Consider the following 24,932-nt stretch of genomic DNA (forward strand, 5'->3'; position numbering starts at 1 on the left):
TATGTAAGGTTTCTGCCTCATAAATACAGAGCCTCGGGTTTAATCCTATCCAGTTTCAGTTTCTGTGAGTTTTCTCTGGATAGGGTGTTTCTCCTACCTCCCAAAATATGACAGTTTATTGGCTTCTGTCTGAGTGGTGGGCTAATTAATCAACTCTCTCTCTTTCTCCCTCTTTCTATATTTATTGTGGATTATTAAACACACTGAAAACCAGAGTTCCATAAAATAGATACTTTTATTTCAGAACCAAGCAGTAATGCAGCATTTTACAATACAGAAGACTCTTGAAATCTTGGCAAAGCGCTTGTACCAAATAAACTTTATGAAGTAAAAATGGAAAAATATACAGATTGCATGTCTGTTACACAGTCCAAAAGCCATGAGAAAATAAGGAGTAGCAGTCCTCTTAGGTTCTGATTCAGGAAGAGACCGGAATTATTGCTACAGTATACAAGTGCGTTAAGACATAATATCTCTTGCTTAGGTTAAACTGGATTCCTTCATCAGGAAGAGATCCAGGTCTTTCCACAGTTGCTCCACAGATGTGCCTTCCTTTTGCAGATAAATCACCTAGAACTGTCAATCCAGGCAAACTCTCTCCCCGTCCATGAGAGGCCAACTACTCTGAATCTATAGGCTTGGGACCATTTCTTTTATACATCACAAGTTAGGTATCATTGATTAATTGAGCCTAGTGGCTGAGAAAACTGTGCAGCTATGATGACCATACCATTCTGTTAAAATAACAGCAATCATTTATACACCATTTTGCCATCAACACTGTGGTCCTGATTCTAAAAAGATTTGCTGTCTGTGTAAGTGACTTCCTCATGTGTAAGCCTGATTTGCAAATAGACCTTACATTGGCGTAAGTCACTTATACCAAGAGCAAGTCTTTTGGAATCTGGCTTTGTGTTACTGTATATGTCTGTCTGTGTATGTATCCATCTAGCTGTCTATCTGTCCACTTATATATAATTATCCATACGATTTGTTGAGCATTCAGTTGGTTAAAGGATTTAATGGTGTCAGAAGTGGTTGAATGCGTGACTATTGATTGTTTGATAAGTAAGAGGGCTAGTAATGCTGAAACTTTCATTAATAATGAAAGTTTTGTCATTATGGTTGAGTGTATGTGTGAAAATGTTTGCACTTTAGGGTTACATTAAGGAATGGGGAAAAGGACAGATATGTTGGTATGGTCATTGTTCATTAAGTACTAGGCAATCAGCCTACAGACCATTACAAGCCTAACCAAAAACCCATATTTAAAATTTCCCTCCACCCTCAAGGAGACAAGAAAAGATAGAGAAAGGGAGCATTTAAGGCTGCTCATCTAATTGTCTAGGTCTTCCTTGAAGGTGGCATGTAGTGGAAGTTTGTTCCAGAGCAGAGTAAAACATTACAATATGACTCTGGCATGCCAATGTGTTTTACTTATCTATTAATTAAAATTTAGTCCCTTTAACCAGGAATTTGAATTACCATTTGCTCTGTGAATGAATTGGAGGTCAAAAAGTGTTGGATCTTTCAAGGCTGAAAAGAATTGACACTAGTCTTCATAGAGGACTCTATAAAAGACTGAGTACAGTAGAAAAGGCTGCCAGTCTCTACGGATAACTACAATTTTTGAGGCCATTAACCTTCTTAGTTTTGAATATCCGATGTACCTGAGGTCGACTGATACATTTAGACAGACACATGCTAAAATGTGCATTATATTCAATAATGGATCTGATTAAATAAGACGTAAGGGCAATGAAAACTTCTTTGGATCTAGAGGAGATGCCTTTGGAAATTAGATGAGCCAGATAGAAGGCTTTATGAATGTCTGTAGAGACATGATGGTCAGATGATATGGAATTATCAATAAGAGTGCCTACTTCTCTTATAGTGGTGCCTTATTGGAGGTGTTTGTCACCTGTATGGTGTGTGGAAATGTTTTGTTTACCAGAATGAACCTATACTACATTTTGTCACATATAATTTCATACCATTGTCTTTTCACCAAGTGCTAATGTAATTTAAGCCATGTTAGAGCACATGTGAGTTAGAGGATGATTGAGTAACACCACCTTTTTTACAGTCATTTATAAACTTAGGTAACCGTAGGCCAGGAGTGTTGGCCTGAAGGTCTGAGAAACAGACACCAATAGGATAGGGCCTAACACTGAGCCTTGAGATACACCACTATAACTTTTTTGCTTTCAGAAGTGGCACCTGCAACCCTAACAACATGGGTACTGCTATATATGGTGTGTGTGTGTGTGTGTGTTTGTGTGTGTGTGTGTGTGTGTCTTGCTTAGTGGTATTGTTAGGGAAAGGGTGTTTAGTAAAAAAAAAAAAAACACTTTTGTCTGTCTAAAACATAACTTTTATTAATTTATTGTAGTTTCTAGCATTGCCAGTTAATTTCACTATTTAATTTATATGTATGACATTATAAAATCTAGTAACTTCCTTTATAATGTAACCATTGTTTTAAATTAATGCTTGAAATGAGTGGATATTATAGTAAAATTGCAAACTTTAAACCTGTTAACAAATGTTGCTGTGAAAGTGAATAACACTTTAAATTCATCTTTTGACCTATAAATACCACCTAGGACTATGATTAGGATTTTGAAGAATACCATACTGTGATGACTAAGAAATATCATTAGTGAATGGTTTTCTCATTCCTCTTTCCTCTGTACAGCTGCATTTTGACATACCATATGGAACCTTAGCCATGTATAGTTATGTGATTGTGGCCCTTGGGCAATACTACCTGCCCTATTTACTCTGTGCAGAAGTTCCAAACTCTTAATGTTTTACTACACTTTTCAAAAACTTTAAACTTTACTTAATAAGCCTGCCCTAGAGTCCACCCCTAAAGAGTACCCAATACTCCCGCCTTCAGTTTTACCTGTGAAATGTTTGTAGGGCTCATTTAATTCTTCATGATAGTTTTTGTTATGGTAGCCATGCTGGAAGCTGCCTATTTTTTCCATAACTTTCATTAAACAATTCTGGATACATAGTTTTATTTATTTATTAAGCATGTGAATAAACTGACATACATATGGATAATTTTGGAGTGATCACTTAATTGGGTTGCATTGATCACTTAATTGGTATGCTTTTGTGATGTAGTAAGAAACTGGTGTACCTAAAGAAAACTTAGACATGTAGAGGAATTTGCAAAGTCCACACAAACAGTAACCAGAAATTAATACTAAACCCTAAACCCAGTAGCTGTGAGGAGAAATACAACTCATGTTTGCTGGAGACAAAGCTCATCCTGGTCCAGGAGACAGAAATAAAACCCATGTTGACTTTGAGAGCTGCTTCTAGATCAGGTCCATATGTAGTGGGGGACATTATGATTTGGTTTGCATTGCACTTAATCCAGTGTAACTGCTTTCACTGTCTCGGAATTCCACAGTTGGGTGAATCTTTCATTTTGCTTTTCTTAATGAAATGTTATATAGAAAATGGTTCTCTTTTTGCTGCTGTGCTGGTGATAGAACCTTAGAAATGTCAGAGGAATTACAGAATGCAGAGAGGTTTGTTTGCTGACTTTAAACTCTTATATAAGCGCTATGCCCTTTTCGGATTTTGATATTTTCTGTTAAAGCTTTTAAAGTGTCTCTCTTGTTTCTTGTACATATTTTATAAGGTGTCATCTACACCTCTTATAGTTGGTCATGGAAGCTGTTCTGTCTAGTTGAGCAGTGGTATTTGTTTTTAGTGATGTTACTCCTATTTGGTGTGATTAATGTATTTTCAAAGGACTCGTAGAAACTTTGTATTGTGCCCAGAATAATTAATATTGTTTAATGTGTGTTGTTAGTAATAATTTTGTTTCTGGATGAAGCTTTAAAAGATATTGTTCCTGGTTGTTGCTGATGTTTCTCCTCCAGATGTTCCTCGTGTTTCACTGTTGCAGTCATCACATTTGGGTTATCTGCTTGCAGTAGCCCTCAGTCGGCCTGATTATCAAAGTCTTGGGTCCTGCGTTGGTTGCTGTCTCATCTTCCATGACGTCAGGTAGTCAGGGGTATAAAGCATGCAGCTGGCGCTATTTTATCAGTCTTTCTTGCCGTGCGGTGCCCAAAGCAAAAGCAGTTTGCAAGTGCTGGTCGGCCGACTCCTGAAATTTTCGTTTTCGAGTTTCAGAACCGAAGTCTTCAACTAAAGCTAAGTACCCCGTTGGGGAAACTTTTTCTTGCTCTAAACTGATGTCAGTAAAAGTTGGTAATTGTATTTCTTGTGGAAAGCAAATACCTCACAAAGATTTTCATTCCTACTGTATTCTTTGCCTAGGCCCTGACCACGACGTACCTCGCTGTCGGTTTTGTGCCTTATTTAAACAAAGAACTATTCGTTGCCGGTATATTTACGCTTCTAAATATTTTGGTACTTGGTTCAATTACCCAGATATGGCTTCGGTAAGCCACCCGACTACCGACATTCTGGAAAAATGCAAAGATAAAGACAGAGACAGGCCGCCTAGGTCCAAAGCTGCCCACGATGCTTCTCCTAAGCTAGTCGTCAGTTCACCGGTACTCAGTGAGGTGCTTTCGCAGCCCCTGATACCCACTACTTCAGATTCGCAGGCCTCTACTGAGACCTATTCGGAGTCCGGTATGCCACGAGATGCTTCAACTATGGAACCTGCGGATGTCGCTACCTTGGATGGGTCTGGAGCCGCTGTGCAGGCACCAGCTTTTGAGGGCATATTCAGGCCTACTGACTTGCATATTAAACTGACACCATCTTCTTCCTCAAGGCCTAAAACTCGATCTATGCCTAAAAAAATGATGCCCAGACCGCATGGTCAAGCCCCTATGCCTAAAAAACAAATGATAAGAATGGCTGAGGACCTTATTACTCTAATCAGGGGAAGCTACCCTTTCCCCTCTAAGAGACCTAGGACTGATTTTCCTTCTGCTCAGGAGTCTGAAATTTCTGTTTTCTTTGATGACCAGGATTTGCCCTTATCTACCTATGAGGATTCTGATGCAGAGGGCTCCATTCCCTCTGCTTCCCCTCCAGAGGATTTCTCTTTTCATGAAACCTTGCATACTCTTAGGGAGCATTTCCGCTGGGAAAGCCAGGATTACTCTGACTCCAAAAAGAGGTTTAGGGAATTCTTACTCCTGCCTCAACACAGGCCTTTAGCGCTCCCTCCTGTACTGAACATTGTAGATGATGCCTTCTCAGAATCTAGCCTGGCCCCTGACTCTTTACCTCCTGCTCCCAGAAAACCTGATAGGTATTACAGGGTACATGACTCTCACAAGTTCCTCTTTAAAAATCCTGCTGCGGATCCTGAGACCATTTCATAGGGACCCAAGGGCATTAAGGCTACTACTGCCAGAAATCCTACCCCCTCTGATAGAGATTCCAGGGCACTGGATAGATGGGGAAAGAAGGTATACAATTCTGCTACTTTAGCCATTAGGGCTTTAAACTGCCAGTTTCATATGTTAAAGTATCAGCAGCATATTATTGGATTGCTTAAACAGAAAATGATGTTGATTCCTGACTGTGCTGAAAATAAAGAATTACAGGATTTAATGCATTCTGCTGAACAAGTTGGAAAACATACTTTGCAATGTGGTTTTGATTCATTAGAGGCATCTTGCACGGCTGCTGTCACTGGGTCTGTACTTAGAAGGCATGCGTGGCTTAAGGAGCAGTCTTTGCCAGGTCATGTTAAAGCTAAATTGCTGTATGCTCCCTTAAACCAAGACCAAAACAAAGCAGAAGTACTTAAAAAGATGGAGGAAAAAGCTGAATCTATGCAAGCTGTTAAAGATTTCCTGCAAGTACAACCTTCCACATTTAGTAGGCACTAGCCCTCTAAGAATTGTTCCTTTCCTGCTACTTCCAAGCCTTCTCAGTCCAAACCCAGAACCAGCAGAACACCCAGGCTTCAGTCCCAAGGTACTCACAGGCCTAAACAGTGGGGGGCTCCCACTTTCAAAGCAGGGAGTAGTAAGACTCCCTCCTATGGTAAACTGTCTCAATGACTTAACATTAAACCTTCCAAGCCCTGCTCAACTGACTGTTCCTTCAGGGAGATAGATTGCCCTGCAGGCAAAAAATTGGGAACTCATTACCCAGGACAAATGGGTTTTAAATATAGTTTCCCAAGGGTACAGATTCCACTTCCACTCCTTACCAACCCCAAATGGCTGGCCAGACCTACCCCCAAGTCAGTGAGAAGAGGCTCAAGAACAAGTTCTGTCTCGTTTAAGAATCAGAGCTATTCAACCTGTTCCAGCTGCTTCCCCTGCTAGGCAAAAATGCCTGGTTGGCAACACTGGATTGAAAGGAAGCCTACCTGCACATCCCAATAAGGGAATCTTGCAGAAGATACCTACACTTCAGAGCAGGTTACATGCACTATCAGTTCTCTGCACTGCCCTTTGGCTTATCTACTGCGCCCAGGGTATTCACAAAGTGTCTAGCTCCAGTCATTGCATTTTGCAGGCAAAGAAATATTCAGCTATACTCATACCTGGACGATTCTCAAGTTCAGGCAGAAAGCCAGGACGTACTATTAAATCATCTGTTATTTGTAAAGAAATTGCTAACTACTCTAGAGTACACCATAAACAAAATAAATCACATATGGTACCCTGCCAACAAATTGTATTCCTGGGAGCAAGCTTGAATACAACTTCCCAGATGGCCTACCTCATGCCTGAGAAAAAAAATTCATTTGACAGCTTAATTCAAACTACTGTCCACAAAGACCCAGTTATCTGCAAGAAAATTCTGCAAGCCCTGGGGTTCATGGCCTCCTGCATTCTACTAATTCCATATGTAAGACTGCATAAGAGGAAATTACAGTGGTATCTAAAAAGTCTATGGTGTCAACATTCTCAGGATCTTGTCTACAGATAGAGTTTCTTTGGTGGGCAGAGTCCTGCCACCAGAACAAGGGACTGCCATTCACTCTACTCCCTGCCGCTCAAACCCTAACAACAGATGCATCAGACTATGCATGGGGGGGGGGGTCACTTGGCAGGGCAGTGCATTCAGGACAAATGGAACCCAAGTCAAATGCACCTGCATATCAATTGAAAAGAAATGTTAGCTGTACAGTATGCTCTGACAGCCTTTAAGGACCACATTCTTCCAGGACAATTATTGGTAAAGACGGACAACACCACTTTTATGTGGTACATAAACAAGCAGGGGGAAACCCACTCATACCATCTCTGCAGACTAGCTATGGCTCTGTGGAACACAGCCTTGAGCTACCAAGTACACCTACAGGCTCAATTCCTGCCAGGAAAGCTAAACACACTGGCAGATGACCTAAGCAGAAATCTCATGGACCCACACTAGTGTAAACTGGAACCAAAGATATTCAACATGTTGAGAAACAAATGGGGGAGCCCAGAGATAGACCTGTTTGCCTCCCCCCAGATCTACCAGTTGGACAAATTCTGCACAAGGACTTCCCACAAACAAGCTTGGAAAGTGGATGCCCTGTCCTTCACCTGGAAAAACCTATCAGTTTATGCCTTTCCCCCTCTGCCTCTCCTCTCCAAGGTGCTACTAAAGATCAAACAGGACAAACCAAGGACAAAACTGATTGCACCAGACTGGCCACGCCAACACTGGTACCCTCTCTTGTGCAGTGATTCACTGCTGGCACCATGGCACCTGCCTCAGACCCCTGCTCTACTGTCTCAGCAGGGGGGTCAGATTCTGCACCCACAGCTTCAAACCCTGAACTTGGCAGCCTGGCTAATTACCTGATCTCTCCGTTCCCATCCCTCAGTAAGCAAGTGATGGATGTCATTCTGGAGGCAAGGAGGCCTAGTACTAGAAAATCATATGCTGAAAAATGGAAAAGATTCTGTTCCTGGAGCCAAACTCATGGGATAGGTACAGCAGCACTCAGTTTACCTCAGATTCTTCAATACTTAACTGAGATGCTTCACAAGGGCCTTTCTTTTTCCTCCATCAAAATTCATGCCTCAGCCATTTCAGCTCATTACAATACAGAACCGTCCCTCTTCTCTCATCCACTGCTGAAGCAATTCCTCAGAGGGGCCAAAAACTTAAGTCCACCCAGGAGAGCCCCTACTCCAGCCTGGGACCTTAACTTTGTATTGGAAAGGCTCACTCTACCTCCCTTCGAGCCAGCTGCAAGTGCAGAGTTGAAATTCCTTTCTTGAAAAACAGCCTTCCTTCTAGACATCACTTCAGCAAGAAGGGTGTCTGAAGTACAGGCCCTCATGGCTGTGGGGCCTTTCATCATCTTTCATGCTGACAGGGTGTCCCTCAGGACCAATCCCTTCTTCATGCCCAAGATGGTATCCATTGTGGCCCTTAATCAGTCCATTCATTTGCCAGCCTTCTTTTGTAATCCACAGAACAAAGGGGAATGAATACTGCACTCATTAGACGTGCACAGACAACTTAGATTTTAATTGGACAGGACTAAACCTCTCAGGAAATCTGAACAGCTGCTGGTTGCATTTGCTACAGGAGCAGAGGGGAAAGCTGTTTCAAAGCAAACCATTTCTACGTGGATAGGCCATTGCATTCTTTTCTGGTGTAAGCACCATGGAAAACCTACCCCACAGGGGATAAGACCACATTCAACCAGGGCTGCATCTACTTCTACAGCCTTTCTCAGAGGTGTCCCTACCAGGGACATCCTAGAAGCTGCTACCTGGAGTTCTGTACATACCTTCACCAAGCATTGCCACTTGCCAATTTTTTCTAAATCCAGAGCTGGCTTTGTCACTGCAGTCTTGCAGGGCCTTATAGCTGGTCCTAATGCTATCTCATTACCTCCTCCCATCCTTAGCTTTGGGAATCTACCCAAATGTAATGACTGCAACAGTGAAACACGAAGAACATAGTACAGTTGTGTACACTTACCATAAATGTAGATGTTCGAGTGTATTCACTGCTGCAGTCCTAGTTACCCTCCCTCCAGCCCCCTGACTTCTATTGTCTATACCCCTATTCTTGTGTACTATGCGTAAAGCTTTCTGGTGTATTTGCTTTTTGTTGGAAATGTAACCTTGTATATAATTGCTTCCCATTATGGGGGCACCTGACATCTGGGACTAGAAAAACTGATAAAATGGCATCGGCTGCATGCTTTATACCCGTGACTACCTGATGTCATGGAAGATGAGACAGCAACTGATGCAGGACCCAAGACTTTGATAATCAAGCCAACTGAGGGCTACTGCAAGCAGATAACACAAATGTGATGACTGCAACAGTGAATACACTCAAACATCTACATTTATGGTAAGTGTACACAGCTGTACTTTCTGGAGACACTCCTTAACTTCTGTGACTTTTGATGTTTAGTATCCCCTGTGTGTGTGTGTGTGTGGGGGGGGGGGGTCATGAGCTGCGCTTCATTTTGAATATTATTAATAGTAAACAAATTTGATTTATGGATGTAATGTTACAGTAATCTTTCTTACTCACAAATCCTCATAAGCTGTCCATTGCATACAAAGTAACAAGTGGTGCAGGTCTTAATTTAAAAAGTTCTTAAGTTTCTACCCCACAGATGTAGAAGACTACACCTGTAGCAGCCTGCATGCATCCACATATTCCTGAGATTCTTTTTCAGAAAAATCAATCTAAAAAATAAACCAAAGAAATGTAAACATATTGTTAATATTAGATACTGTTTAAAAGCACAACCACCAGTGTTGTTCAGCAAAAACGCTTTTTTAAAATCATATTATTCCACGAGTTCAAAATATTGGCATTAATATCGTAATACTTTCTAATAAATTTAGTTCTTCACAAACAGTTTTTCATGTTTTGGAAAGTGTATATACTAAACAAATAGTAACATCAGCACTCTCCTTTAGCCACACTTGACCTTTCGTAAAATGATGCTGATGGAAGTTTACCTTCACCTGAATTACTGTGTGTGTTTTTTTGTGACTGAATTTAAGGAAAGATACTAAGTTCTTGATGGAGCACACAGGAGAATGGCTGAAACTATCTACTGAACAACTTGTTTTCTGGAGACAGGTTTTATGCCCTTAACCTTTTCTTATTGTAGGATTGCAAGGATATGGATCATAAGAATGAAACATTCTGATTTGCCCTCTTATTTTGGAGGTGAGAGACAAGGTCAGGTTTGCTTTGTTCACACTAGCAGTGCATGGACATTCACAGGTGGCCCAGCTCATTCTAACAGGCTGCTAGCTACTGTGTGACACAGGGAGAGGTACGATCACTGAGCCCTGGAATACCCCCAGTGAGGGCCTCGTTCTCACCCTTTCTGCCAAATCTTCCAGCAGGAGTGGATGAGAGGAAAATATCAAAAGAAGTGAAGTGAATTGTAACTTGTGAACTGGTGGTCCAAAGATTTCTACGAAACCCACACTATTAATTAATCAGGATCAAAATGTCTTTATTGGGTTCCACTGGATGATCTATGTGTATATCTTTAAGATAGCTTAAAGACTCTGCTTCTAAAGTAATAACATTTTAGTGGTTACTCAGAGTTTCAAAGGAGTGAGTTAATGTACAGAGAGAGAAAGTGAAAAATGAGAACATCTTCTCATAGCATGAACTCAGTGTGCCAGCAGGGAAAGATTCATTCTGGTCCCTTTTTCTGCTAACTCAGCAGTGAAACCAACTTTATCTTCATCATTAAACATTTTTCTTCTTACTGCTCTTTTCTCATTAATCAGTGAAATACATATGTATCTCATAAGTGTATTATGTGTCTTGCATGTTATCTGTTTTTTGTGCCTGAAATACTGTTTCCACTGTTTAATACATTATCAGAAAATTCTTCTTTCAGACAACTAAAAAAAAAAACTTCAAAACAGAAATCGTGTGTGTGTATGTGTGTGTGGTTGTGCAAAGTCTACGTGAAACAAGTAATGGGGAGGGAGATGATTGTACAACGGCAACTAAAATGTCATAACTCTGTGCTATTGAGAAATGCAATGTTTTTTAAAAGGATTGTGATGGAGAAATTAATTTGCATCTAAATCCTATACATAATATGTTTATTTTAATGATAAAAACTATGAAAAAATCAAACACATCAACTGGTATTCCATTTTCTAAACGTCATAACGTCATCCAGGGTGGTATTACAGGGACATAATGAAGCAATGACCTCACCACCTGTAGGATACCAGTTATTTACCTACAACTCCCATTGTGTTGGGCATTTTTCTTGTTAATTTCATTCTATTTTTTCTTCTTCAATTTATTTGTTTACAGTTGTCTGCTAATGTGTGAGAAGGTATGGTTAATTCAGAGCAAACTCTACTACCATCTCAAGCTTCAAGGAACAAGATTGTGTGAAGATAGTTTTGCCTGAAAAGTAACAGTATCCTTTGAGAAACCATAAACATATGCTTTTTATCAGTAGTCTATTACACATGAGGCTAAAACTAATAAACATAAACTGACAGATTATTTAAGTCATCACAGAGAATTAATTATATTTCATTGTGTTATGGTGATCTTGGAAGGAAAAGAGTGTTTCTGAGCAAAACCACCTTTTTTTCTGTAGTACTGGCTAACTGGGGAACTGGAGTGTTGTGGGGAACTCAAGAGGCTATGGGTTATACTGCGGGGAACTGGCTGCTTCTAAGCTTTAATTGTCACAAAGTTTACTTTTTACTGTTTTCCTCTTACATCTTCACCCTCTTTCCAGTTAACTCCTGCTTCTGTACCATTTCTCTCCCTGAGAACTGCACTTCAGTAGGTCAGGGCTGTACTGTAGTACCTGGCAATTGACTGGAGTGTTACCCTACTATCTAATCAGCAGTTCTAGTGTAACGTTCAGACTGCTCCCTTTTTTTAGGTGTTTGTTCATGAATACTTCAGTATGTACAACCATTATGAGGGCTGAAGCCGTAACTTGGACATATTCACAAAGGTGTTGTCTCTACTTTTAGAATTGCAGTGTGGAAAGCTGTGAAACACAATATTTAGATGGGCTTTAATGTGTTTGTCTGGTCATATCTGTAGCAAGAGCAAATCTCTGTGATATTCCATGAATTACTTATGGATTGGTAACATTGACTCCTTTTTAATCATCAGGCTATTTTTATTGAAACTTGTAGGTTATACAGTCTTGGACCCTGTTACACTAAGTAAGTGGATAAAGCCTTCTTCATTAGAGGTGTAAAGGCATGTGCCATCCATGTAACCCAGGGATGCAATTTTTTTCACCCTTTTTTTATTTACAGTTTTCAGTGAAAAGATCCACTGATAAACTCTCCCAAAATTGTACTCTATCTGTAACATCACATGACCCTGATGTGTCAAGGCTTCTTTTAATGTTATTTTACAGAACTGTAAGAGGATCGCAAATTAATAAATTTAACTGAAAACTGCCAGTAATTGCTTTGAACATATTATCTGCTATTTCAGGTTTACAGAGATGCTGAATCGCAAATGGTTTTACTGGAGTGGATAAAAGAACGACAAGACTTAAGGTAAGAAATGTTTAGTTTTTTGTACTGGGAAAATTTTTGTGCTCACACAGGTTTCAATTAGTGTTAAATGGCAACAATGAGGTTCATTTACAAAGGTTAAAACTAGTTTGATGAGAAAGTGACAGAGGATGTATTAAAACAATGAGGGTCATTTTAAAAGTTTGGTGAGAATGATAGAAACGATTACCCAACATATTAAATGTACTAATTTTGACAGTGTATAACTGCTAAAACAGAAAAGATCTATGGGTAAAAGAAGCAGATAATTTGGAATAAAATATTATTTATTTTTCATCAATATGTACATTAGAATCTATGCAGATTTACTCTTGTGTGACTTCAATACATATATACACACACATACACGGGAGTTAGTATATAAAGTAAGGGGGGTATGGGGGGCACAGACCCCCACATAGCTTGGTTAGAGCTATTCATTGGACTTGTAAGTATCCATGTCTAAATATTTAAAATAGGTGGGAGGCTGTGACCCCCACACCCCTCTTACTTTATATACTAACTCCAGGATCGCACTACAGTGGGGCAAAGGCAATATATAACTTTCATCGAAATGAGTTTCAGTCAAATGAGTTTTCAGTGAAATGGGCTTTCAATGAATTGTGCGCAGGCAACTGAGTTTCAGTGACTCATATATATATATATATATATATATATATATATATATATATATCAGCACACACACACACATATATACAAATAAACACCGTTATAGTTCAATTGATTGATTCTTATTTGGTTGTCAAGAAAGAGAACTTTAGTGCCATTTTGAATGATAAAGGTCCAGTTTGATCAGTGGGTTATTGTTAGCCTGGGAGATTAGGTTTGAGAGTGTGTGAGTGTGTGTGTGTGTGTGTGTGTGTGTGTGTGTGTGTGTGTGTGTGTGTGTGTGTGTGTGTGTGTGTGTGTTACAGTTATAGTAGAAGTTAGGTAAGAGGAATGGATTTAGAGTGTGTGTGTGTGTGTGTGTGTGTGTGTGTGTGTGTGTTAGGGTCAGATAAGGGGATATATTTAGTGTATGTGCGAGTGTTTGCAGGTTAGACTAAGGGTCAGGTAAGAGATTGAGTTAGTGTATGTGTGTGTGTGTGTGTGTGTGTGTGTGTGTCTGTCTGTGTGTGTGTGTGTGTGTGTGTGTGTGTGTGTGTGTGTGTGTGTGTGTGTGTGTGTGTGTGTGTGTGTGTGTGTGTGTGTGTGTGTGTGTGTGTGTGTGTGTGTGTGTGTATATGCATGTAAAGGTTAGGTAAGGGGATAGATTTAGTTTGCATGTGTGTTTGTGTGTGTGCATGGTGAGTGTCCAAGATGTCTTGTATAGTGGTAGTGTTGTGGAAAGTTTTTTTTTTTTTGTAAGGTAAGATGCACGGTTGGGATAATGCATCTTAACCCTAATCCTTCCCCGTACCTACCCTAACTATGCACCTTAACTATGGTTATAATTAGCACACTGGAATATGTAATCTGTCTCCTTTCTTGATGTACTGAGTGTTGGTTACGCGTGCTGTTGTTGTGAATGATTGAAATGTTTTGCTCAATGTTTTTTGTTTTGTGTCGATCATTTAACATATTGACCATTCGTAATGTTATCGTGTGTGTGTGTGTGTGTGTGTGTCTTTGTGGATATGCATGCAGTTCTTTATTTAGCTGTCTATATGTATTTAATTGTGTATACATTTGCTAACTACGTAAGAGCACTGGACCTAAGACCCTTGTCAAACTTGCCCCAGGCCTAAAGGCAAAATTACAGCATTATCAAAAACATTTTCAATATTACAAAAAAAAAAAAAAAAAAAAAGGTTAAACAGGTTAAAATCTAAAGGGACAACAAAAGTTGAAAATATGAATAGAGAGATATGAAAATAGTACTAAGCAAGTAAAACCATTGGAACATAACTCATTTACACCTGTAGTGCAACTTGAGCAATACTTGATATGGCCCTTACAGTGCCAGCACAATCCATTGCATCCCTGCCATGCCTGCAGATCACATATGCGCTCTCTGTTTCCAGTAAGTATTAGTTCGCATCTTCATGACTTGTAGATTTCATAAATGCAGTTGATGAATGGCATGATTGTGCATCTCTAAAACAGTTCAATAAAAACATACTTTTCATTTGATTTTGTAAAGAAAAGCTATTTTTTCTCAGCCCCACTTTTCCTTGCATGCTTATGTGGTAAATATACTCATTAGACGTACCTACCACACATCATTGCAAAAAGTGTTCCTGCGGGATGATGTCCTAAGGTGTCTTGTACTATTTTCAGAAATGTAGCCCATAAAATAACCAAAATAATGCTTTATTACCATTTCAGCTGCCCTACAGTCATCCAGCCCTGTGTTTAACAGAAGGTCAGTACAGATGAACAGAAGATGCCTGATGTCAGTGTTCTAACAGCCATTTGTCTACCAAGACATCTGGGGCATCTGTTTGTATCTGTAAAGCATCTTGTGGACTGTTTTAGCAAGCTGAAGTTCATGTGCTGCTGAACACACACACACACACACACACACACACACACACACACACACACACACACACACACAGAAAATAACTTTGTACAATTTGTTTGAGTAGGACTGACTAAATAAATTGACGAAAGTCTATCTGAGGCTTTGTTATACTTCAGAAACTGCAACAAATTTACTGCTCAAACAAAAAAAAAAGGCTCCTACAGCCTATTCAAGTAGGACTCCCTAAATGAGGTATTTATCAGAAATGCCAGGTATATCAGAAACTGCAAGGTAATGCAAATCAGTTATTCTGACTACTCTACATCTAGAAAAAGAGTTCCTACAGCATACTCAAGTGGAGGTTTATAGCCTGGCTGTGCACCCCAACCCAGTTTGTCCCTGAGTACCTTGGCCATCTATTAGGAGGTGGGGTATATTAGTAAGGAAGTAGCTAAAGGATTTTTTTGTGTGGTGGGGGGGGCTAATAGGAGAACATTTTACTTACTGATAGCCTCTGCTCATAGGAGACATGGGAGCCAGAGCAGGGGTGAAATTGCAATTTCTCACCCAGTGGTCAAGGATTAATTTGAAAAGAGTTAGTGATGAGCTTTTCTTCACATGAGTGGGGACCACATTCCATAATACAGGGGTCATTTATATGTCCCTCCAGTATAGGTTCATAGGTTCATACTAGGCTATCTGCCCAAGGGCATTTATAAGCCTAGCCCAGAGTTTTGTGGCTTTCACCCCTTTAGTTTGAATGAATACTAAGCCCATTATGTTGTTGTGCCTCTGTCAAGCAATGACACTGAGGTAATCCCTGGGGTATATCTGCGATCTCCCATCCATTGGTCAAGATTTCTCTTGAACAAGGCCAGCGAGGTGCTCTGCCTCACGTGTACCGGGATTTTGTTCCACAGCATGGGGAGTCTCTGGGTGATGAATCTGTCCCTCCAACACGTCCTATTAATAACCGTGTCAAGGTTTAAGTCTCCCGCCCTTGTAGTTCTGAGGGATCTAGACTTTTTGAGGTGGAGCATGTTCAGTGGAGTATGTCCTACTTATGTCATGTGAAGTTCAAACCTGTGAATGTAGTACTTCTAGTGCTGTTTGTTTTGCAGATGTGTAAAAGATCCATCATGGCTAGGTATGAGGATACCTTATAAGCCAGGCATAGATCGCTTCTCAGCAGCATGTAGGATACTGAGTACACAGATAGGGCCCTTTGGTTATACATGGTGGACAAAGGTATTCATGCCCTGGATTTTCCTGCTGTGGAACCTTTGTGGGCATTGCAGCTGTCACAAGCGCTTGTTTAGATACATACCAAACATTGTACTCTAATAAGAGCCAAGTAGAGTGGTGCCATAACTCTGTTGAACCTGGATGCCTTATCCTTATCTGTAAGTTGGGGGACATGAAAAGATTTCCTTATTATCTTTGCTACATGATGGTCAAGGACGAGATTACTGTCTATATATGTTCCCAGATATGGCTAAATAAATTGTCAGATGTCTGAGTTTGAGATGTACTGGAGAAGCTGCACAGTAATACAAAACCTGATTTTCTAACAACTTTCTAAGTTTAAATGAGCACTATTTTAAAATCTGTCCCTGGCTTTTCTCAACATTGTTTTTCAGCTTTGCCAAGGATTTGTGAACTAAAAGGTTGAAGAGGCATGACTGACATCTCCGTTAGCTGTCCCTGATTTTTGCCTTATGCTTTTTGGTCTGTTCTTTTATTTATAGTTTCATAGGTAAGTACTAGGCTAGCTGCCCTTGTGTGCCATTTTAAACTTAGCCAATTTCCCTTTCCAAGGTGAATCAAACCCTGTATCTTGTGTCTGTGAGATAAACACCTTACCCATTATGCCATCTCCAACCCTCATAAGTGTGTGTGTGTGTGTGTGTGTGTGTGTGTGTGTGTGTGTGTGTGTGTGTGTGCGTATTTTATATGGGAACTATATAGTTGGTCAGACGTTTGGAATATCAAACATTTGTACTGCCAGTACAATTGATCAAAGAGCCATTTGATCAAAGAATGCCAACATTACTTAGTGTGAGATCATGCTACAGTGGGGATCAGGGAACGTACCCTTTCCCCACAGTATTGTTATCATAAAGTTGTGATATATAATTAGCAGGGGATGTGGGGGGTGGGGTGGGGGACTTGCCCCCTGCAAAAAAAAAAAAACACTTTTTTACTTTTTGTGTCATTTTTAGTTGGTTGATGTCCAATCATTTGTGTTCAATCATTTGCTGTTCGAGTATGAGGTTTTCGATCAAGTTTGTGACAACACACACACACACACATACACACACACACACACACACACACACACACACACACACATATATATATCTATATATATATATATATATATATATATATATATATATATATATATATATATATATGTGTGTATGTGTAACTACCCATATATGTACATATGTAAAAATGCGTGTGTGTATGAAAATGTGTGTGTGTGTGTATATTAATGTATATAATTTACATGCAGATTTAAATATGTGTGTACTATACAGATTGTGCAAAATGTGTGTGTGTGTGTGTGTGTGTGTGTGTGTGTGTGTGTGTGTGTGTGTGTGTGTGTGTGCGTGTGTGTGTGTGTGTATCTGTATGTATATATATATATATATATATATATATATATATATATATATATATATATATATATATATATCTAAACACAGTAACCAAAAGGTACCATATATATGTATATATGTATATATATATATATATATATATATATATATATATATATATATATATATATATATAAAATACATGCGTGTGTGTGTGCGTGCTCGCGCGCGTGAGTTTTTATTTATTTTATTCATTTATTGACATTTGGTTACTGGGAAACTCTGATGAACACCTTTTTCAGAGGAGGCCCAGGGAGAAACACTGCTTTATGCAAACATTATGGATACCATTTGTATTGCTTCATCATTTACAGTCAGTTTCATTCATGAGTAACAGTTCCATTATTCAGACATCGGTGACATCAGTTACATCATTTAGAAATTGCTTTAATTAAAAATAACAGTTACATGGGGTTGTATATGAATATTTGTAAATACAGGGAGGTATATGCAGTGCAATATCATCAGTATGCAGAGATTGTCAGGTTTTATGTAAGAATATTTATTGTTATTGTAAAGTCTTTTTCAAAACCTAGGACATAGGAAGATAAAATAAAGAGAGCAGCTCGAAGGAGGGGAGGAGGCACAAGAAAGATAAAAGAGAGTATAGTTGTGATGAGTACATTGCTTTTTGCAGCAGAGAGTTATGGCACAAATTTGTATAGCTGTATTTGTACCACTTTAACCAGGGGTGTGGTGCAGGTGCAGAGCCATTTATCTGTCAGGTATAGCTTCGGTTAGCATTTAAAGTCTTTTAGGTCACAGACTGTTTTTAAGAGGAGCTCTAGCAGTGCAGTATGAATAAGGTGAGTATCCTGCATTGTTGTTAGGTTTACTTATGGAGAACAGTGTATTGTCAATGGACCATAAAGGTCTCTTAGTCGTGTAAAGTAGAATGATGGAGTGAAGAATGGGAATTTTTCAGGGTTGTGCAGTAGTTTGAAGGTTGTAATTAATTGTGAGTACAAAACAAAATTATTTAGTTTGACCCAGTTTAGTTGTTTTAGATTGGCAGTGATCTGATCTGTATTGTTGGTTGGTTGTGAATTTGACTTTATTGTAGCATTATTCTAGTTTGACTGTTAGAGAGAAGTTGAGACTGTTTAGGATAGGAGAAGCATGTAATAGGATGGAGAGAAGAAAAGAGGTGACTATGTTTTGTCTAGCAGAGACAGTAAGGTAGTGTTTTACTATATAGCGGTTGCCTAGCTTTTAGTGTGTCTTCTTTATGGTTTGCTGAAAGTGGAGATCAAATTCCAGGTACTTGTCTATAATCACATGTATTAGTTTGGTGTGGGATACCAGCCCTGTATTGATCTTGTTGGATGACGGTATATAAAAGTATTTGTATGGGAGAATAGAGAGATCTGGGGTTGAACAGCAGTAGTTTAGCTTTTTTTTGGAGTTGAGTTGTCAAGCCCAGCTTCTGTGGAGAAGGATTTCTGCGTGAGTGTTTGGACCATGGGTAGTGACCTAGCAGCACATATTAGAGTGGAGTCATTGGCATATTATACTATGGTACCTTTTTTGGCTACTGTGTTTAGGATATTAATAAGTAAGTTAAGCAGTAGTGGACCTAGGATGGAGCCTTGTGCGACTCTTGTGGCTATAGGAAGGAAAGAGGAGAAATCATCTTGCCATTTTACCGTTTGGGACCTATTCGTGGGGTAACTAAGAAACCAGTTAAGGGAGTAGAGTGATAGCCCATGGGGAGACAGTTTGACAGTGATGAATGCCTTGGATAGATCCAGAAATAGGGTTGAGGTTATATTATTGTAATTTCTATTGTGATGCATTATATCTGTGAGCTTTAGAAGGGCAGTGGTTGTACTGTGATTAGATCTGGAACCATGACACGAGGGAGAAAGGAGGTTATGAGAAGTAATATGTATAGTAATTTGAGACTGAATAGATCTTTACAAGATTGTAGATAATGGTGAAGGAATTGTGTCTGGTCTATAGTTTGCGAGCTCGGCTGATGAGATGCTTTATGGAGGGGTGTTATACAGTAGTATTTTTAAAATGTGAGTTAAACTGTGAAGTAATGCTTTGGGAGTTATTGGTTGGGGATGGTCTGGGTTGAATTGATTTTCCAGGAGTGAGCAATGTATTTATTGTTTTCCAGAGTTGTTTTGGGATTGTTTAATGGTGAATTTGGGTGTTGCTGTAATAAGCTTTTTGTCCTGTTTTATGCATTATATGCTGTAGTTCCTTAACTGCCTATATTGTTGCAGGGATGTTTGAGACTTGTTTTGTAGCCATAACTTCCATGCTTCATCTCTAAGTTGCATGAGTTGCTTTGTTTTTTAGATAACCAAGGGGCTGGTTTGTTTTTAACTCTATTGGTTCTTAATGGTACTTGCTGTGCTAGGGCATTTAGAAATATTGTACTGAATGTGTTTACTGCCTCATCAAGAGGAAGAGTTATAGGTGCAGCCCAGTTGATCTGGAGCAGGCTGGAAGTAAAAGGTTCTTAAAGTTATTGAGGTTTTAGACTGTGTAGGGGAATGTGTGGGATGTCTGATTATATAGCTTAGCTGGTGGTAGCTTATGCTATCAAGAAGGGTCCCACTTATGTCAACATTACTTGGGGTGGATGTTAGAATGCAGTCTAAGATGTATTCTTTAAATCTGGCTTTTTTGTTCCAGTTGGAGTCTTGATCAGTTGAGGGAAGCTGTATAGCTGAATTGAATTTGTTGGGTATTCTAGGGCTATCTTTTGACAGTATATGTTAATGTCTCTTATCGAGATGGTTCCCATTCTCATGTTCATAGGATTGTAGCATCATAGGAAGTTACTAGGCTAATGGCCCTAGGACCCTTACAAGCCTAGCCAAGTTCTACCCTTATTTCCATGATCAGCACCAATTGCCCCTGTCCAAGAGGGACACTGGTGAAACTCCCGGGATGAATTTACATTTACCCATCCAGTTGTCCAGATTGCATTTGAAGTGGGCCAATGAGGTGCTCTGTTTGACATGAAGTATGAGTCCTTTCCAAAGGTGTGGTAACCTTTGGGAGACAAATTTATCCCTCTAGCAGGTTCTTTTAATGTCACATTCCAGGTTAAGGTCTTTAGAGCAAGTAACCCATGTACCATTTGACTTGCAGATATGCAGCATTTCCAATAAAGCAGCATCAAAGATTGCCTTATATGCAAGGCATAGATCACCTCTGAGTAGTCTGTATGAAACAGAATAAAGTGACAGTGATTTCAGATGATCCACATAGGGCAGATGCTGAAGACCTTGAATTTTCCTTGTGAGAAACCTTTGTGGTCTCTCCAGTTGTTGTAGGTGCTTGGAGAGGTACATACCAAAAGAGGTGTTGTACTCAATTATTGGCTTGATGAGGGAAGAGTACAGAGAGGTTATAACTTCTTTTTTTCTGGATGCAGTGCCCCTGCTTATGAGATGAGCAATATAGAATGCGCTTCTTACCACTGTAGAGACATGGTGATCAAAGGTAAGGCTGCTGTCAACCTGTGTACCCAGGTCTGTCACCACTGAGTGTGCACTTATGGTGTTGTTATTGATATGGTAGTTAGCAGGAACATAGCACTTACAGAAAAGGATGATAATACATTTTTTGCATTGAGATTAAGGCCATGATTTTGGCACTAATCATTTGTTTGTGTAACAGGATGCTGACTTTGTTTGGAGATTCTATGACCTCTCCCAGTTTGCAGTCATCAGTAAACTTTGTCAGCCACAGACCTTTAGTTTTAGCTTGTACTTTGTAGAAATAGATTCCAAACAGTAGATGTCCCAGGGGTCTATATCAGAACAATGAAAGCGCATATGTGGGACTACATAAAAGTCAACACAATATGCAAAACCTGTAAATAGCGAATGGCCACATAGTCAGATTTTTACCTAGTGAAAAAATACACGTGGCCATTTGGAAAAAAATTCAAATCAAAAACCATTATCAGGTGAGGGTCTTTGCCCCTCCCCACACCCCCAACGTGGGGGGCTGTGCCCCCCACTCCCCCCTAACTAAATATACCAACTCTGAGATCGCACTATAGTGAAGGAAAGGGAAACTCTGTGTAGTTGCTCAACTCCTTGCCCTGTGACATATTCATTGAATCGCTTAAATGTGGTTTGATGAATATGTGTCGCTCTTTACATGTTCGCTCAAAAGCAGTTTTGTGCTTCTAATATAGACCCAGGTCCCAGCACTGATCCCTATGGAGCACCACTGGTTATAGGTCTGCTATTGGAGGTGGATTCCTCTGTTTTGACTGTATGAGTTCTATTGGTGAGCCAGTTAGCGACCCATCTAATGCTATAAGGGTTGATACCTAGCTGGGTGAGTTTGTCAATGATGCTTGAGTGGGTGATAGTGTCAAAAGGTAATACAAAAAAAGTGACAAACTGTGTAACGTAAGTAAAATAAAAATATCACAAACGATGGATCAAGTAGAAACCAGCTTTGATAAACAAATGTAAGCACAACGACTAAACGCTTTCGTCATTAAAACATTTTGGCTTCTTCAGAGTCATAGCAAACAATTAAAACAAGTAATTTGAAAATGCATGTGCCACTAGAGCAACCAATCACAAAGTTTTACATATAGCACCACTAACCAATAGTTATGTCACAAACCTTTTAATTAATTTAACTGAAAAACATGTAGACAGTACATCCAATATAAAATAAAATTAAATTACTGTACATAAACCTAAAAATGAAATATATTAAACATAATAATATTAATAATAATAATAACAACAACGATAGTGAACCATCATACAGCATTAGCCCTCTGCCTTAAAATAGGAACCATAGAAATGTTGCCGTTGGGTGCACAAGTGGCATTTAATCTGAACTGCCATTTACTTTCTTTCACATCCACTTCTAATTTTTCATTTCCCCACTCTCTCCTTAGGGTATACTCGTATCAGTGACAAAAAATAAAATATTTTAAAACTGATACATTGAATACTATGCATAAACAATGCATTGTGTGTATTTTTATTTTTAATGTCCCTTAAGTGCTCTGCAATCCTATCACGAAGCCTGCATGTGGTCTTTCCTATGTAAAAACCTGGACATGCTGTGCTGTGCAAGTTGCCAAGTATACCACCATACTCGTGCTGCAACTGCAATGACCAGGGCACGTCAGAGTACAATCATAGCCATTAACAAGAACATATGGTCCATCATTAATAAATTTGCACAATCTACAGGCTTCACATTTATACATTAATGATTTATGTCCACTATTCATATTTGACTGTCCTTCCAATATATTCTTGATATTTCTACCCCTACTATGTACAACACGTGGCTTCATCCCAAGCTTGTCTATTTCCTTATCCAAACTCAGTTCCCATACCCTGTTGACACTAGAAACAAAAGGGGGGTCTCGTGGTTGTATCTCAAAATTAATGCATCTTTTTCTGTTGGAGGTTTTGTATTCACCTGTATAGAATCATTCCTCATTTTCAAAATTGGGCAAAATTAAGTGTTCCTCTTTTTAATAACTTCTTTCTTAATGTTAAGTAAAAATTTTAAGGGATACCCCTATCTTTAAACATTCCTATTAAGGTGTAAATTTCCTTAGAAAATGAAACATTATCGTTAATTAAGTGGGATAATCTCACCATTTGCCCCTTAACAGTACTTCTCCTTTAATGTTTGGGGTGGCAACAAAAGCCTTGGCTGAGTCTAGGTAGGCTGTATGCAGAGATTTCCCCTCATCCAGGGCCTTGGTGACAGTCTCAAAGAAGTCCACCAGGTTTAACAGGCATGATCTCCCTTTGACAAATCCAAACTGAGTTGGGTCAAGTGTTTGGAAATTACCTATATCTTTGTTGATAAGGTCCATGATGATCTGCTCCATGGCCTTGCAGTTAAGGTTTGTCAGGCTAATAGGTCTATAGTTCCTGGGGTCAGTGGAAGCACCACCTTTGTGCAAGGGGGTAACAGTGGCCATTTTCCATTCAGCTGGGCTGAAGTCAGTGTTTAGACTATAATTGAAAAGAGTATCCAGTGGTCTTGCTAATTCTTCTTTGATCCCATGTAGGATGCAACCTGGGATGTTATCAGGTCCCATAGATGCTCTGTTTTTGGCCTTAGAGAGGGCGTTTATGTCGGCCAAGATACAGGATAAGATTTCTTCCAGGAGAGGAATGTTGTTACCTGGTGATATGTATAGTGTATACATGTCTGATGGTTAGAGAATTGTGAGTGTTCAATTTAAGGAGTGAGATGAGAAGTTCAGCATTGTTAAAAGTGGGTATTGTGTCATGGTAAGTGGACAGATCTAAAACATTCCTGTAGAAAACAGAAATTCCACCTACTTTTTTGTTGGTTATATCTAGTCTGAGTATATTATAACCTGGTGGAAGTATTTCTGTATCTTTGGTAATTGGCTTTAATGAGGTTTCTGTATCTGTGAAGATATCAGATGAGTAGTGGGCTATACAGGCACGAACCTCTGTGATTTTGCATGATATATATATATATATATATATATCTATATATATATATGAATTAAAAAATCCGAACCAAGTGTATACAATAAAAACCAAGTCCCAATAGCTGGCAGAGACAAATATTGTAGAAGGAATCGAGTTCTCAAAGTTTCCCAAAGGTTAAAAATACAATTTATTTACAGATAAATACGTAAGCACTTTCACAGTTCCAAAAGACCACTTCATCAGACAGTTACAAAATATCAGAAAGAACCTATTTAAACTTTAAAAAATACGTCACACGACATTCAGTGCTAGTTGTATTTTAAAGTGACATATCCAGTTTCAAATCACTCATATATACAAAACAATATTATCAAGTTTATATAGAAACAAATAGTAGTCCAAACATAGCTACTAGTAAAAATAAATGTTAATAATAAAAAACTTAATGAAACCCACTGAAGTTAATAAATACGCTAACTACTATATACAAGATGTGGGGTTGTATTGGCCAATACAGAGCCTGTATAAATATAAGGCACATGGACCACTTAGTGGTCTGCATAGTTAATGGAATGTGAATAGCATTAGAATAATCCCTATTGCCTTAATCTTCGTGCCTTCAGCACTGGTTTGAGGGGTACAATATCATTAAGACCCATGGCTTGATGTGAACCCAACCTCAATAGCCATTCCAATTCAGCTACCTCTGTGTGGTTTACCATATCCCCTCCACGTACATCATCATATGTAACATGTAAAACCTGAAATAAAAAAGAATGAGTCATATCTGTCTGTAAAATATGTTTGGCCAAAGCGCTATAGTCATGACCTTTAAAACAACATTTCTAGTAAAACAATTAGCATTAACTTTAATACTCCATAGCATGCTAATTGTTGTACTAGACATTTT

General features: G+C 39.1%; 1 protein-coding gene across 3 annotated transcripts in view; it reads left to right on the forward strand.

The window, feature by feature from the left end:
- NT5DC3 (5'-nucleotidase domain containing 3) overlaps positions 1–24,932 on the forward strand; it is a 968,426-nt gene that overhangs the window by 751,450 nt on the left and 192,044 nt on the right. For all 3 annotated transcript variants that reach the window (XM_044087848.1, XM_044087849.1, XM_044087847.1), the window contains one exon: positions 12,400–12,464. In XM_044087848.1, the coding sequence (XP_043943783.1) occupies positions 12,400–12,464 (65 nt within the window). The remainder of the gene's footprint in view (positions 1–12,399; positions 12,465–24,932) is intronic.

The sequence above is a fragment of the Protopterus annectens genome, chromosome 11.part0 (genome assembly GCF_019279795.1).
Source record: "Protopterus annectens isolate FY-2018-M chromosome 11.part0, PAN1.0, whole genome shotgun sequence".
Taxonomy (NCBI): Eukaryota; Metazoa; Chordata; order Ceratodontiformes; family Protopteridae; genus Protopterus; species Protopterus annectens.